Source organism: Apium graveolens, chromosome 6, assembly GCF_009905375.1.
Source record: "Apium graveolens cultivar Ventura chromosome 6, ASM990537v1, whole genome shotgun sequence".
Classification (NCBI taxonomy): Eukaryota; Viridiplantae; Streptophyta; class Magnoliopsida; order Apiales; family Apiaceae; genus Apium; species Apium graveolens.
This window is the reverse complement of record NC_133652.1, coordinates 249139967-249155716: the sequence shown is the minus strand read 5'-3', so window position 1 is coordinate 249155716 and position 15750 is coordinate 249139967. Positions and strand designations below refer to the sequence as shown.

Sequence of the window (15750 nt, the reverse complement as noted above, 5' to 3'; positions counted from 1 at the left end):
AGTCTTGAAAACAATTTAAAATTATATTTTAAAGCTCGAAACTATTTTTCGGAATTTTTAAATCATTTTTAAATAATTAAATCTAATTAAATAATTAATTAAAAACAATTAATAATTAATTAAATAAATTAATCAATTAATTTCCGAATTAATTGATCAATTAATCAATTAAATATTAACTGAAATTAATTAACTAATTAATTCATATTTATTTTTGAATTAAAAATAATTTTTAGAATTAAAATAATAATTTTTAGAATTTTTAGAAATTAAAAACGAATTTACATAATTAAAATTAATAGAAAATATGATTTTTGAATATTTTTAAAACAGGAATCCTAAATTTGCAAACTCTGGAAAGTTCAGGGACTGAACTTCATCGTCCCCAATAATTGAGGTACTAAACTGTAATTTTACAGTTCCAGTCGCTGAAAAACACAGGGGTGGTCGGAGAACACGATTCCGGCACCCTCACCTTACCATCTGCTCCAGATATACTCTACATAACACCAGGAACCTATTCATGCAATCAAAACACATCAATCATCCCTGTCCTGGCCGGAAAATGGCCAAGAACATCGCCGGTTTCCGGCGAAACATCGAAAATTTTAAAACACAATTCCCTTCGATTCAGACATCCTCTGTTAACGAGCTATATATCAATCGATTGCAAATTTCATAAGGAACACAACCCACTATAAATCAACAGCTAATAACCACTAAATCAAAAAGCCCCAAATTTCAATTAAAAACATTCATACGGGTTATAAACCCTAATTTTGAAATTCGAAAATTAAACTCAATTTTGAACATGTTATTGAACTCCAAATCAGACATATGACATATGAAAATCATCAGGAAAACAAGCTCTACAACATGCAATCATCAAATCATTTAAACAATCATCTGAACAAAAAATCATATTTTTAATAAAAATAATTCAAAAATAAACAAATTTCCAGAAAATAAACCTTGATTTCTGCAGGTATATGGTTCACAGAATCTGATAGTACACCTCAAGACCTTCGTTTTGAGTACTCGAGCTTTTCAAACGGACTCCGATAACACCTCTGATTGTTGGTTTGATTCTCAGAAAGGTTTATGAATATAAGTATTTTCTCTGGAAAATTTTATAATTACTGACTGCAAATGATTTTTGATACGGAATAAAATACAGTAAAGGCTATTTATAATTACGGAAAATTAGTATCCCGTTGGATCATTCCGGATATAAAATGGTACGTTTATTTATAAAAACTGATCCAAACGGTACCGGTTTTCGGGATAATTATCCAAATCAGTACAATTTGTACTGCGGTCTTGGTCTCAGCGCCTGGTTACACGTATTACGAGGTGATAATTGTGATAGTTTAATAAAAAGATCCCGTTTATCGAAAATACGAGTTTTATTGATTAACCGAAATGAATAATGTATCGAAAATGTTGTGCCGGGACCCGCGCAGGACAAACCATACACCGGATCGAAAAAGTCGAAACATGGAAAATGCTCGGAATATTGCAATTAGGTTAGGAAGGAGTTCTCGGAAGAATTTCGGGTTATAAAAACGTAAAAACGGATGACATCGGTTGGTTCCCGATTGTATAAAATAGTTTTTAAAGACTCGGAAAAAGATTTTATAAAATCCATATATTTTCTATAAAATCATAAATCATCATAAAAATAATTAGGAAGATATGACAATTATCTATATTTTATTTTGGACATATAAAAATTAACATACTTAATTAATATTATTTTTAAACATCCAAACACATTTAACACTTAACAAATAATTCACAAAATAGATACTGAACACATATAATAATTATTTATTAGCAAAAATAATTACACGAAATATCCTGGATATTACAACATTAGATAACAATCAGCATTTAATGAATTTTCAAATTAAGCACAGATTACATAGAGATAATACAATCTGTAAATACTGATCATAAAGTCTGATGCATGAGAACAAAAACTAAGCAGATTTAGAGAAAGAACCTGAAACCATTCCAACTTCATTTACCAATCTTATAAAAGTAGCACATAGGGGTTTTGTGAAGATATCTGCTAGTTGTTGATCTGTTGGAACAAAATGCAATTCCACTGTACCTTCATCCACATGTCCCCTTATGAAATGGTACCTAATGCTGATGTGCTTTGTCATTGAGTGTTGAACTGGATTACCTGTCATAGCAATAGCACTTTGATTATCACAGTAAATAGGGATTTTAGAAAATTCTAACCCATAATCCAGTAACTGATTCTTCATCCAATGAATCTGTGCACAACAGCTTCCTGCATCAATATATTCTGCTTCTACAATTGATGTGGAAATTGACTTCTGTTTCTTGCTAAACCAAGAAACCAATCTGCCTCCAAGAAATTGGCAGCTTCCACTAGTGCTTTTCCTATCTATTTTGCATCCTGCAAAATCTGCATCTGAGTAACCAATTAGCTTAACATCTGATTCCCTAGGATACCACAATCCTAAATCAGCTATACCCTTGAGGTACTTGAAAATTCTTTTCACAGCTATTAAGTGAGGTTCTCTTGGATCAGCCTGAAATCTTGCACAAAGACAGGTAGCATACATGATTCAGGTCTACTTGTAGTTAAATAGAGTAAAGAGTCAATCATACCTCTGTAGTAAGTAATATCTACCGATTTACCAGTATCCTTATCTAACTTGGTTGCAGTGGCCATGGGAGTGGATGTAGTTGAACAATCTTGCATTCCAAATTTCTTCAGTAAATTTCTGGTGTACTTTGATTGACAGATAAAAGTGCCTTCTTCATTTTGCTTGACTTGAAGGCCCAGAAAATAGCTGAGTACTCCAATCATACTCATTTGATATCTTGACTGCATTAGCTTTGAAAACCTCTCACAGAGTTTGGCATTTGTAGAACCAAATATGATATCATCAACATATATCTGTACCAAAAGTAAGTTCTTTCCATGGTTGAGGTAGAATAAAGTCTTGTCAATTGTGCCTCTATGAAATCCACTTTCAAGAAGAAATTGAGCTAAAGTCTCATACCATGCTCTTGAAGCTTAAGGCCATAAAGTGCTTTGTCAAGCCTGTAGACATGATTGGGAAATTTAGGATATACAAAGCCTGGAGGTTGTTCAACATATACCTCTTCTTCCAATTCTCCATTGAGAAAAGCACTTTTCACATCCATTTGAAAGACTTTGAACTTTTTGTGAGCAACATAAGCCAAAAAGATCCTTATGGCTTCTAATCTAGCAACTGGTGCAAATGTTTCATCATAATCAATACCCTCATGTTGAGAGTAGCCTTTAGCAACCAGTCTTGCTTTATTCCTTGTAATTATGCCATCACTGTCAGTTTTGTTTCTGAACACCCATTTTGTGCCCACAACAGATCTGTTCAATGGTCTTAGCACTAGGGTCCAGACTTTATTTCTTTCAAATTCATTTAACTCTTCCTGCATTGCTTGCAACTTTCTTTGGTTCAGTCTGAGATAGAAAGGAATGATAGAGACATTCATTTGAAGTTGCAGTTCTAGTTCTGACACCTGCTTCAGGATCTCCAATGATTAAATCAGGTGTGTGTGATTTAGTCCACTTCCTTGCAGATGGAAGTTGATCTCTAGAACTGGATCCTACCCCATGATCCATGTTGTCTCCATCAGCATTTTCTGATGCTCCCCCTGTAGTTATGCTCTCTGAGACTTCAGAATTTGAGTTTGTTTTTTCAGGAGATGAAGAATCAGAGCTTCCAAAATTATCAGAACTTGGCTCATCAGAACTAGATGAATCAGAACTTAAAGAGCCAGTGATAGGTTCTGATGCTTCTCGAGAGTCTTGAGATGTGGTAGGATCTTCAGCTTGCTCCCCCTAGACAGGTGCATCTTCCTTTGGAGTTGTTACCACAGTTTCAATGACATCAGAACTTAAACCGTCAGCACTTACAGGATCAGGATTTATGTCATCAGAAATTACAGAATCAGAATTTAAATCTTCATTCTCAAATCTCAGCTGATCATGATCATTGAAATCTTCAAGTCCAGTAATCTTCTTATCATCAAAAGAGACATTGATAGATTCCATGACAATCCTTGTTCTTAAATTGTAGACTCTGAAGGCTTTTGTGGAAAGTGGATATCCAACAAAAATTCCTTCATCAGCTTTTAGATCAAATTTTGACAGCTGTTCAGGATGAGTCTTAAGAACAAAACACTTGCAACCAAATACATGAAAGTATTTCAGATTTGGCTTCTTTTTCTTCTCCATCTCATATGGTGTTTTTTCATGCTTGTTTATGAGTGTAGCATTCTGTGTAAAACAAGCAGTCTGCACAGCTTCAGCCCAAAAATAGGTTGGCATCTTTGCTTCATCAAGCATAGTTCGTGTAACTTCAATGAGAGTCCTGTTCTTTCTTTCTACAACTCCATTTTGCTGTGGAGTTCCAGGTGCAGAAAATTCCTATTTGATTTCATGCTCTTTGCAAAACTCTTCCCTAATCGAATTCTTGAACTCAGTGCCATTATCACTCCTTATTATTTTAACGGAATCTTTGATCAATTTATCCAGCTGTCTGACATGATCAGTTAGAGTAAATGCAGTTTAATTCTTCTTGTGCAAGAAGTACTCCTAAGTGTACCTTGTGAACTCATCCACTATAACCATAGCATATTTCTTCTTTGCAATAAACATGACATTGACTGGACCAAATAGATTAACATGCAGTAGGTGATAATGCTCAAGAATTGATGACTCAGTTTTGCTCTTGAAAGAAGGTTTTCTTTGTTTTGCCTTTTGACATGAATCACAAAGGCCATCAGGAGCAAAAACTGACTTTGGAAGTCCTCTCACAAGATCTTTCTTTACTAGCTCATTTATATTGTTGAAATTTAAATGAGAGAGTTTCTTGTGCCAATTCCAGCTTTCTTCAATCGATACTCTACTCAACAGACAGATTGCAGAACCATCAGTACTTGTTGAAAGTCTGGATTCATAAATGTTACCATGCCTGTTACCTTTCAGAACCACTTTGCCTGTAGAATTGCTTATAACTTCACAGTGTTCTTTAAAGAAATCCGCATGATAACCTCTGTCATAGATTTGACTTATACTCAACAGATTGTGTTTAAGTCCTGAGACAAGAGCTACTGTTTCAATGATGACATTCCCAAGATTGATCTTGCCATATCCCAGAGTTTTTTCCATGTTGTCATCTCCATAAGATACTCCTGGGCCAGCTTTCTCCACAAAGTCTGATAGCAGGGCTTTATTTCCAGTCATATGTCCTGAACATTCACTGTCCAAAACTAGGATGTTCTTCCTATTGCCCTGCAATCACAAAGACCACTAATGGTTAGTTTTAAAGACCCAGACTTGCTTGGATCCTTTGGCCTTATTAAGTTTGTTAGCATTTGCAGCGGATTTAACATCAAAGTTTATGCTAACATTTTTCTTATCAGATTTTACAGTATCAGACTTTGCATCATACTTTACACTAGAAGGAATTAAAGTAACTTTCTTCAAAGAAGGTTTTATCTGATAATAATCATAGTACAAACTATGATATTCCTTACAAGTATAAATGGAATGCCATATACTACCACAATGAAAATAAGGATTTTGTGGATTAAACCTAACAGACTGACTCTTAACTCCTGACTTAGGAGGTAAAGAGTTTATATTCTTATTCTTCCTGAAAAAAGAAGCAAGATGGTTAGTGTTTCCATAGTTATAACATTTCTTTCTAGGAGCATTAGGAAGAGGCATATAATTATTACTTTTATTCACACCTTCCTTTCCATTCCTATTTTTCCTAGCTACTTTTACCTTGTTCACACTGCTAATCTCTTTCAGTTTATGTTTAAGTCGCTTCTTTGTCATTAAGCATATGTTAACTTCAGCTGGTTTATCCTGTTTTAATTTGTCAGGAGTTGACTCTGTCTCAACTTCTGTCTCAGTATATTTCATCTTTTCAGAATCAGACTTTACAGTTTTAGCTACAAACTTAACAGGATTTACCTTTGGCTTAGTAGTCTGTTTAATAATAATTGGCTCAATTTATTCAGTTCTTTTTTCACTTTTATCATCTCCATAACCTAAGCCCTCTTTCCAGTTTCAACTACTTAGCAAATTCTGAGTTGTTCTGCCAGAGTTAGTCCAAATCCTGATAATCTCTATTTCCTTTTTTAACTCAGTTTTTAGAGATTTATTCATTTTTAGCACTTCATCTCTAACATAAAAGGCATCGTCTCTTTCTTTCTGAGTTTGATGGAACATGACTAACTCTTTTTCTAAATAATCATTCCTCTTTTTAAAAGCAAGTTTTTCAGAAGTTAATCTTTCACATGTTAAAGTTTGATCTCTATAGCTAATAAACATGGTTTTAAGATATAATATCAACTCAGTAATATCATCAGTATGAAAATCATAAGTTGTTTGAGGTACCTTTAATTCAGCAACTTCAGAATTGCTATCAGCATTTGCCATCAAGGCATAGTTCTCCTCATCTTCAGAAGCTGAAGTGTCTGTCTAGCTTTTCTTCTTTGTGACAAGAGCCTTGCCTTTGTCACTCTTTCCTTTCTTGCAGTCAGGAGATATGTGGCCTTTCTCACCACAGTTGTAGCATTTGACATTCGAGTAATCTCCTCTGTCAGACTTTCCTACTTTGCCTTCAGATTTTCTGAATCCCTTCTTATCAGAACTTCCACTTTTTATGGAAAACTTCTTTCCCCTTCTAAATTTCCTGTAGGCTATCTTTGTGATACCCTTCACCATAAGAGCACACAATTTCATCATCTCTTCATCAGCATCTACTTCAGGTAGACTTTCAGTTTCTGAATCATCATTAGCAGTACTTGATGATTCTGAATCAGACTTTATGATGAGAGCCTTTCCTTTGCCTTTCTTTGAGATAGCCACTTTGGGGGATTCCTCCTCAGCCTTAAGAGCAACTGTCCTTGACTTTCTCCCATGTCTCTTGCTCCTTTGATTCATCTCAAGTTCATGAGTCTTGAGCATACCATAGATTTCATCCAGAGTAGTTTCTTCAAGAGCATAGTTGTCTCTTATAGTAGTCGACTTCAAATCCCAACTTTCAGGAAGGGCTAAAAGGAATTTTAGATTTGAATCTTCAAGATCATATTCCTTGTCCACCAGTGACAGATCATTCAAGAGTTTGACAAATCTGTCATTTAAACCAGTTAATGACTCATTAGGTTTTGAGTCAAAGTGCTCATACTCTTGAGTGGGTATAGTCCTCCTGTTCTTCTTGATTGCATCAGTTCCCTGGAAACTTGTCTCCAAGGCATCCCATATCTCCTTTGCAGTCTTGCAGTGAATTACCCTGTTTGACATGACATTATCAATGGCACTATGCAGCAAATGCCTTACCTTTGCATCCTTGGAAACATATGAGATATCTTCAGCTGTATACTCACTTTTCTCCTTTTGTACGGTCTTTGCTGGCTGATATGCAACTATAACAGAGAGCTTGGTTGGCTTATGTGGTCCTTCATTAATTCTGTCAAGATATTCTGGATCTGTAGCTTTCGGAAATATAGCCATCTTCATTTTCCATATGGGATACTCAGAAGGTCTCAGCATGGGAACCCTAATAGTCTCATATCGATTTAGGGTTTGAGTCTTTGGAGTTTCTTCAGTTTTGGCGGGCTTGGTTGGATTTTCTGCTTCTTCAGACATGATTGTTTTGGATCTTTACTATATGTGTGTTAACAGATAGGCTCTGGTACCACTTGTTAGGTCACACAACACTGTAAAAGGGGGTTGAATACAGTATTTTATACAATCAAATCGATTTAGAACACAAGTTACAGAAAATAGATGTATTCGATATAATAAACTCTGTTACAATGGAACTGTTCTCTCTCAGTGATGAACAAATATCACAAGAGCTGCTAGGTTACACTGTATGATCTTCTCGATAATGATAACACATATAGAATAAACCTATGTCTGTGTTTATATAGTACACAGTTACAAGATAACTTCTAATTGATATGGAATATAATTCTGTCTCATAAAATATATCAATCATATATCTTATATAATTATTTTAGTCCTCTAACTCTTTTCTTGCATATCTTCTTCTGTATTAGTCTCGATCTTCTACTATTAATCAGCTTCCTTCCTTAACTGTAAGTCCTCCCGTACTTAAGTTCTGATATGACCTTAAGTCCTGATATGACATTAAGTCCTGACTTCCAGTAAGTACTGATTCCAGTAAGAACTGATATTTCCTGTTTGTTAAGATCTGAAAACTAAACATGAAATATATTAGACATGACATCTCAAATATATCCAACATAATCAGTTCTGGGTCTATATCAGGCATATCAGTTGTTGACCATGCAAATACGTCACTATTTTCTTATAAAAACCTCACCAAATTCCCTCTAAGGGGTTCCTCTAGTGATGCTCCAATGAAAGTTACTTTCTCGGGATCCTCGGGAGCCAAAGGCATCAGAATCAAGTCTTCCGCTGGTTTCCCTCTTTTCTCGTCGTTCTCGCGAATATCCAGATCTTCACTAGGCAAAACTTACCCCCCAACTCCATCAGCCCTAAAGGAGGCTATATAACAACTCCTTGCCATCTTTTGATCTCCTCTCTCTTCTCCAATCTCATTCCGGGGGGGAAACTTCATCACTGAATGGTAAGAGGAGGGGACTGCCTTGAAAGCATGTATTTCTGTTCTTCCCATGATTGCATTGTAAGTTAATTCAACCTTTACCACTACAAAGTCCAACATATGTGTTGCTTGTCTTGGTTCCTGATCTATAGTCAGAGGCAACTTAATTATCCCTTCCACGGGGCACTCGACTCCAGCGAAACCATATATTGGCAAATCAGTTGGGGTTAATTGAGAATCATTGTAACACATCCTTATAAAGGTATCATGGAGTAAGATGTCCACTGAGGCTCCATTGTCTACAAGGACTCTCTTCACCGGATTTTTCCCTATTATCGGTGTTATGACCAGAGGATCGTCATGAGGAAATTTGACACCCTCTAAATCAGAATCATCGAATGTCATCGTTACTCCTGTCCTAGCCCTCTTCGGGGCTTCTCTGACAATATGCATAACTTCTCTAGTATATGTTTTCCTCGAGTTTTTAGATGAACCGGAAGCAGTTGGTCCTCCAAAGATCGTATTTATCACTGACCCTCGGGGTCGTGGTCCTCCAAAGATTACGTTTATCACCAGTCCCCTAGGTTGGGGGTTTCGCCCCTGATCATCCTGATCCCTTTTGCGATCATCGAAGTTCCTTCATCCATTATTATTCCTATCTCCTCCGTCTCCAGTATACTTGCTCAGCCTTCTTTTTCGAATGAGGAATTCAATCTCATCCTTCAGTTGTCGGCACTCATCAGTGTCATGACCAATATCCTTGTGAAATCTACAATATTTGCTTCTATCTAGCTTAGCAGGATCAGCCTTCAAGGGCTTGGGCCAACGAACATCTCTATCTTTCTCTATTTCCATCAAGATCTGAATTCTTGGAGCATTCAGTTTAGCATATTCGGTGAACTTTTGTCTAGGCCCTCCCTTCTTTGGGGTTAGATCAGAATTTTGCTCAGTTCTAGGGTACTTGTCCTTGGCATTATATTCTAGATCAGTCTTTCGCTTCTTGACTCCAGCAAGCTCATTATTTACCACCGTCTTCCTCATACTTTCATCCACTTTGATATACATCCCGACCCTATCTTGGAGCTATAACATTCTTTCAGGGGTGCGCTTGGCCAAAGACATCTTGAAGAACTCATCCCTAGTTCCCTGCTGCAGTGCTATCATAACTACCTTGTCATCAAGGTCTGGGACCTTCAAAGCTTCCTTTGTGAAGCGGTTCAGATAATCTCTCAAGGACTCCTTTCCTCCTTGCACAATTCTCATGAGAGATGCAGAACTTTTCTTATGTACTCTTCCACCGATGAATTGCTTGATAAAGCTTCAATTGGGTCCCTAAAGGACCCAATTCAATTCGGAGGCAAACTGCTATACCACCTTTAAGCCATTCCCGAAAGGGTTTGAGGAAAGGCCCGACACTTAATATCATCATTCACGAGCTGCAACAACAGTGCGTTAGAGAATGTTCTGACATGATTAGCGGGATCTCCAGTACCGTCATATGCTTTGATGGTGGGCATCTTAAACTTCCATGAGATGTGGGCATTCATTATTTCTTCAGTAAACGGCGGAGTTGGATCGTCAGGATCTCCTAGGGGCATAAGATCACTTGGGTCAGCCCTTGGGACAACGGCCCTTCTTGGTATTGGACCATCCAGGTCTATGATTGGAGGAGGATCTCTCCGTCTTGGAGGAAGTGGGGGTCTTGGGGTCAAGTGCGCCTCCAGATCACGCTTCATCCTTTGGATCTCAACTTCATGAGCCCTGATCCTCTCCTGCACTTCTTGGGGATTCGTCCCTCGGGTGCTCCTAGGACGCTGATTAGCATCAGGCATTGGTTCTTTACCAGCACGCCTCCTTCTTGGAGCCACGTCATCATCCGAAGATTTGGAGTCTCTTTCAGTATAAGGCCCAGAAAATTCCTGATCCTCCGGAATAGGAGCCAAACCATGTATGTATTGGGGCGTATGCCCTTGTGCTTCACTTCGATTGGAGTGCCCACTCCCTTCAATCTCTGGGTATAAGGGCAACCCGTAAGGGGGATTAGTGGTCACAATTGTCGAATACTCATACCTAACGGGTTGAGGATTCACAGATGCTTGTAGCTATTGAAATTGGGGATTCGTCCCTTGAAGAGTCAGGGTATTCGTCCCTTGAGGCGGTGTCTCGGTTGCTCCTGCCAGAGTTGCTCCTTGGGTGAAGATGTAAGTTGAATGCGGGAGTCTCTCCACCACCGACGAGATTGGTTGAGTTGTCCCAGCTGGTGTTCCTTCAGGGGCGTTGTTTCTGCGCCGTATGTTCACCATGGTTGTTGTTATGCGTTCCCACATACGGCGCTAAATGTTATGGATAAAAACTAGATTGTATTTATTACGATATTTATTGATAGGGTTGGAGAGCTTAAGGCCTTTAATAGCTGCTCTTGTGTTTCGTAGCTTCAATCTGCCTTCACAAGATGCCTACGTATCTCTGTGTGTTTAGAGAATCAAGCCAAAAAACGTAGTTCTGATTGATGGGGTAAGACCATCTATATAGATGTTGGATGTCCTTGAATTGGACTCGGGTTAGGAGACTTGTTGAACAAGTCTCAGACTTTGGATAGACTTTAAAGTCCTAGAATGAAGGAATCAGACTCCTTGTTGGTGTAGGTGCCCTCAAGCCTATCTTCTATAGAGTTATATCACTGATTGGACTCATTTAATGAGCTGTTAATTCTCCCTATTTATTAATTACGAAATTAATAAATAATCAAGGTTTCGGAACTCGTTAATTGGGTTTTGTTATTGGACCGTGTCAGGTCTAATTAATTCAGCATTAATTATATTTTTAGGCTAATCTTAGGCCCATATCAACATCCTCTATGAATAAATATATTTAGGACCTCAATTATTTTCTATATATATATATATTTATCATAACTAATATTATATTATTTGGTATGTATCGGAATTCTGAAAAAAAAATATCTTTTTAAAGTTAGTTAGTTATGTATCATAATATTTGTAAAAATATATCTTTTTATAGTTAGTTATATATCATAATATTTGTTAACATGTACATATATATGGTACTGTATACAAGAGAATATTTGGAACATTTAAAATCCTATAATGTTTTATTCCGGGAGACTTGGCGGTTTTGGATCAGCCGTGTATGAACTATTAACAAGTAAGAAGAGCACATTTTGCGGTTTTACTACATGTTAGAAAGAAAAATAAGGCTATGTACCACTGTCATTACTCATTAACATAGTCAATACAGAGAGCCTATTAATCCTGAAACAAAACCGCAAAAAGCTCATCTAGACAACAAATTTTTCAAGTAACTGTATAACTAAATCTTGGCATGACTTTCCACTAGTGACACTACAATCAGCCTCAGTTTTCAGCTCAATCAACCTTGTACAAGGCTTCTGAAAGAACTTATACACTCACATTGTGCAATCATTACATTAGTGTGTCATGAAGAGAAAGACTAACCACTACCATTCTCTTCCAAAACTGATTTTCCATCTCAACTGCATTTTCATTTTCTTTTCTATCGTACTTGTCGTAAATGCCTCAGCAACCACGTTAAGTACTGGAATTAAGTACAATCTTCACGGCCAATTATTCCATGACCACTATCCGTTAATTATTGATCCTACTCTGGAGTTTGAAAATCCAAGAATTAAAAATGCCTACATTGCATTTCAAGCTTGGAAAAATGTCATTCTTTCGGATCCGTTGAATACAACTGCTGACTGGGTTGGAGCTTCGGTTTGCAACTACACTGGTGTCTTCTGTCAACCTGCATTAGATGATCCCACGGAGAATACTGTAGCTGGGGTTGATCTAAACCATGCAGATATAGCAGGTCACCTCCCTGGTGAACTTGGCTTTCTATATGACATTGCATTGTTTCATGTAAACTCGAATCGATTTTGTGGTACCATTCCTGAAACTTTTGCGAACATGTACTTGTTGTTTGAGATAGATCTCAGCAACAATCAATTTGCTGGCAAGTTTCCTACTGTTTTACTCAAACTCCCAAAGCTCAACTATTTGGATGTCCGATACAATGATTTCGAAGGAGAGCTTCCAGAAGAGCTATTTGAGAAAAAACTTGATGCTATCTTTGTTAACAATAATCGGTTTGCTTCAGAATTACCAAAAAACATTGGCAGCTCACAAGTCTCTGTTCTTGTCTTAGCCAATAACAATTTCCATGGATGTTTTCCATCCAGTTTGAGTAACATGTCAGACACCTTGCAGGAGCTTATACTCCAAAACAACAACCTTCAATCATGTTTGCCTTTAAACATCGGAAATTTAAGAAACTTAACAGTGTTCGATCTAAGTCATAACAAAATAGAGGGTACCCTCCCTGATAGTATCAGTAACATGGTGAACTTGGAGCAACTCAATGTGGCTCATAATATGTTTTCAGGGAGTATTCTGAAAGCGATTTGTTCACTTCCTAACTTGGTGAGTTTTAGGTATGAGTACAATTTCTTCACAGGAGATCCACCACGATGTCTGAATCTGCACGAAGATAAGAAGAATTGCTTGCGTGAGAGACCAAACCAGAGGACTACACAACAATGTAGTTTGCTTTTGTCCAAGCCAACAAACTGTAGCAAATTTGGATGTGCTCCATCTAATGTTCCTTACCTTCCTCCACCACCACCACCATCTCCACCTCCACCATGTCCATGCGCCCATGAAATTCCTCCACCGCCCCAACCAAAACCTTTGTCACCCCCACCAAAACCTTTGTCACCTCCACCACAAAAATTGTCACCTCCACCACAAGGTAATATCCACCCACCGCCACCAAATGGGCATGAGCAAGCACCACCACCTTTACCATGTTCTCACCCGCATCCACCCCCACCTCCACCACCAAATCCTCCACCATGCGCAGAGCAACCATCAATACAGCCGCCGCCATCACCAGATACTTCAGCTTTAGCTGCATCACCGGCACATGTTAGTGAAACTTTTCTGCCTCCACCATCCATATGATTAACTCACTTACCCTTCCTTGCCAAAAAAAACTGCCTTTAAGCCAATACAAGCAATGTGCTATGATCAATGCATAAACAGATAAATTTTTGAATACAAGCTTCTACATGCACGTTCATGACGAAGGAAATCATTTGTTTCAACTTTTAATATATTTTTTTCCTTAACCTTTGTTAGTTAATAATTGGTAGACATATAGTATAGGATGCCTTTCCTGTTGCTATTAAAGGGACTTTTAGTTCAGATTTCAGATGTGTTTAAGTTGAGATATTTATGTCAGGCAATATTATCTCCATTTCTTCTTTGCCTGATTGACAGCATAAGATTTAATCCTTATAAAACTTGTTCAATGTTTACTTCAATTAAGAATATCCTTTCTAAGCATCAAAAAAATAATAAATTTAACCATTCATCTTGTTACATTTAAAAGAGACAAATATCCCAGCAAAAAAAGTACACGGGCAAAGCACAAATTATCAACAATTTCTGTACACCTGAAATAGATAACAAATTACTTAGTGAAATCATTTTATTATGGATTCATACAATAGAAAAGAGGCCAGGTCCTGCTTAAACAGAGCATAGTAAGAATCAAAAGGTTCAACTTGTTGGACAAGAAGAGTGCCCTGAAGCAGTTGTCTGATGAGATGAGACGTACTACGAGAGAAAACAATCATATCCAAACTCCATCAGAAGTCAGCACCTTCACCATTATTGTTGGAAAGCAAAGACATGTTAAGAAGCCCCAAGTGTAAGCAATGAGACATGCATATAAACATTCAAGTAGGAACTAGCATGACTGAATTCTACTTTAATATCCTGCAACACATTTTTGTAAGAAGGAACTATGAGAATAAAATATCCCTGCAATTTTACTTCAACATGTAAAAACACTAAAACTAGCAAAGAATTCGAGCAGTACAGCATCATTTTTTAACCTACCAGCTGTGGCAGAGTATGCATCAATTATTAGTGTCTTCCCCTTCTTTCCAGTGCTTTAAGAAAACCGAGTTCTGCAGGAGGCACATTGTGGAACATCAAAAAATGAAAATAAGTAAAAACTTAGATGAAACTTCTGATATGTATCTAATTTCTAATATGTAGACAGTCTTTTTGAGATCTGAAAAAAAACCTACTCTAATTTTATTTGTTCCGAACATGAACATAAAGAAAGGTGCTTACCTACCAGCTTGTTAAACCAAACAAAAGCTAATGAAACTATAGATATATTTGCATAAAGTTTCAGGTTATTGAAATCCCAAAACAAAATCAGAGGATGGAAAAGAAATTATTTACTCTAGGTAATAAAAATTAAAGATAAAAAGTACATATAATGAATTAAAATATCAAGAATAAGGAAAGCAAGCACACACTGTTTACAATCTCCGCGCTCATTTCAGACTAAGTTGGAGGTCCTGGACCACACTCAGAAATACAAAAGCAAGGCAACGGAAAGGGTGAGATTCAGAAAAGATAAGGAAAACAAGGATGAGCTATCACACGTCTTCTGAAAACACTTACGTCCAGATCAATTGAAAAACCTACAATACTCAGAACTGAGTCTATTCATATCAACAAAATGATCCCTCCAGTAAGAAACCAGAGTCTTCACAAGAATAGTTCTCTCAAGTAGTAAAAATAAGTGCAGTAACAAAAACAAATTACACAAAGGCAATTAGACAAGCACTGTTACAAACATATGCATCCACACAAACATGATAATACGAGAACAAAATAACTGATATATTAACATCTTTCCAGAACAGAACAGACCACTTGTTTTCCTCCTAATATGGTAATGAGCATTCACCTAGTAGGCGTCAACATTAGTTTAAAATGAGAGAAAAAAAGTGAGAGAAAAAAATATTTACACATGCACAGATCATAATCGGATGATTCATACGGTGAAATTTGGAAATAGAGCGAAAAAATAAAATAAAAATGATACTTGAACCCCTGTTATGCCTTCTTTACTTCCAGATATCGGACAGAAGAAGACCATTGCTAAAAAGAGATGAAGCTATTTGGTCAAGGATGTTTAATTGCTTCATATCACAATCACAACTCAGACTTTATTTCTAAGTGGAAGGAGGTGTTTGTGAACATAT

The 15750-nt window shown here is 37.0% G+C and overlaps 1 protein-coding gene and 1 long non-coding RNA gene across 2 annotated transcripts; one reads left to right on the top strand and one right to left on the bottom strand.

Moving 5' to 3' along the window:
* The first annotated feature begins 12097 nt into the window (after nucleotides 1-12097).
* Nucleotides 12098-13953, top strand: LOC141665884 (leucine-rich repeat extensin-like protein 7). Its single transcript, XM_074471868.1, has one exon. It carries the CDS (start codon nucleotides 12098-12100, stop codon nucleotides 13640-13642), a length of 1545 nt encoding a protein of 514 aa, XP_074327969.1. The 3' UTR covers nucleotides 13643-13953.
* A 69-nt stretch (nucleotides 13954-14022) lies between these two features.
* Nucleotides 14023-15507, bottom strand: LOC141664256 (uncharacterized). The gene is made up of 3 exons (XR_012551929.1): nucleotides 15016-15507; nucleotides 14585-14655; nucleotides 14023-14461 (listed from the first exon to the last, which is right to left on the bottom strand). It is a non-coding gene; the product is annotated as an uncharacterized LOC141664256 (long non-coding RNA).
* Nucleotides 15508-15750: the final 243 nt, after the last annotated feature.

Excerpts from the sequence above, each read along its gene's own strand:
- LOC141665884 (XM_074471868.1), top strand. The coding sequence starts at position 12,098 with ATGAAGAGAAAGACTAACCACTACCATTCTCTTCCAAAACTGATTTTC.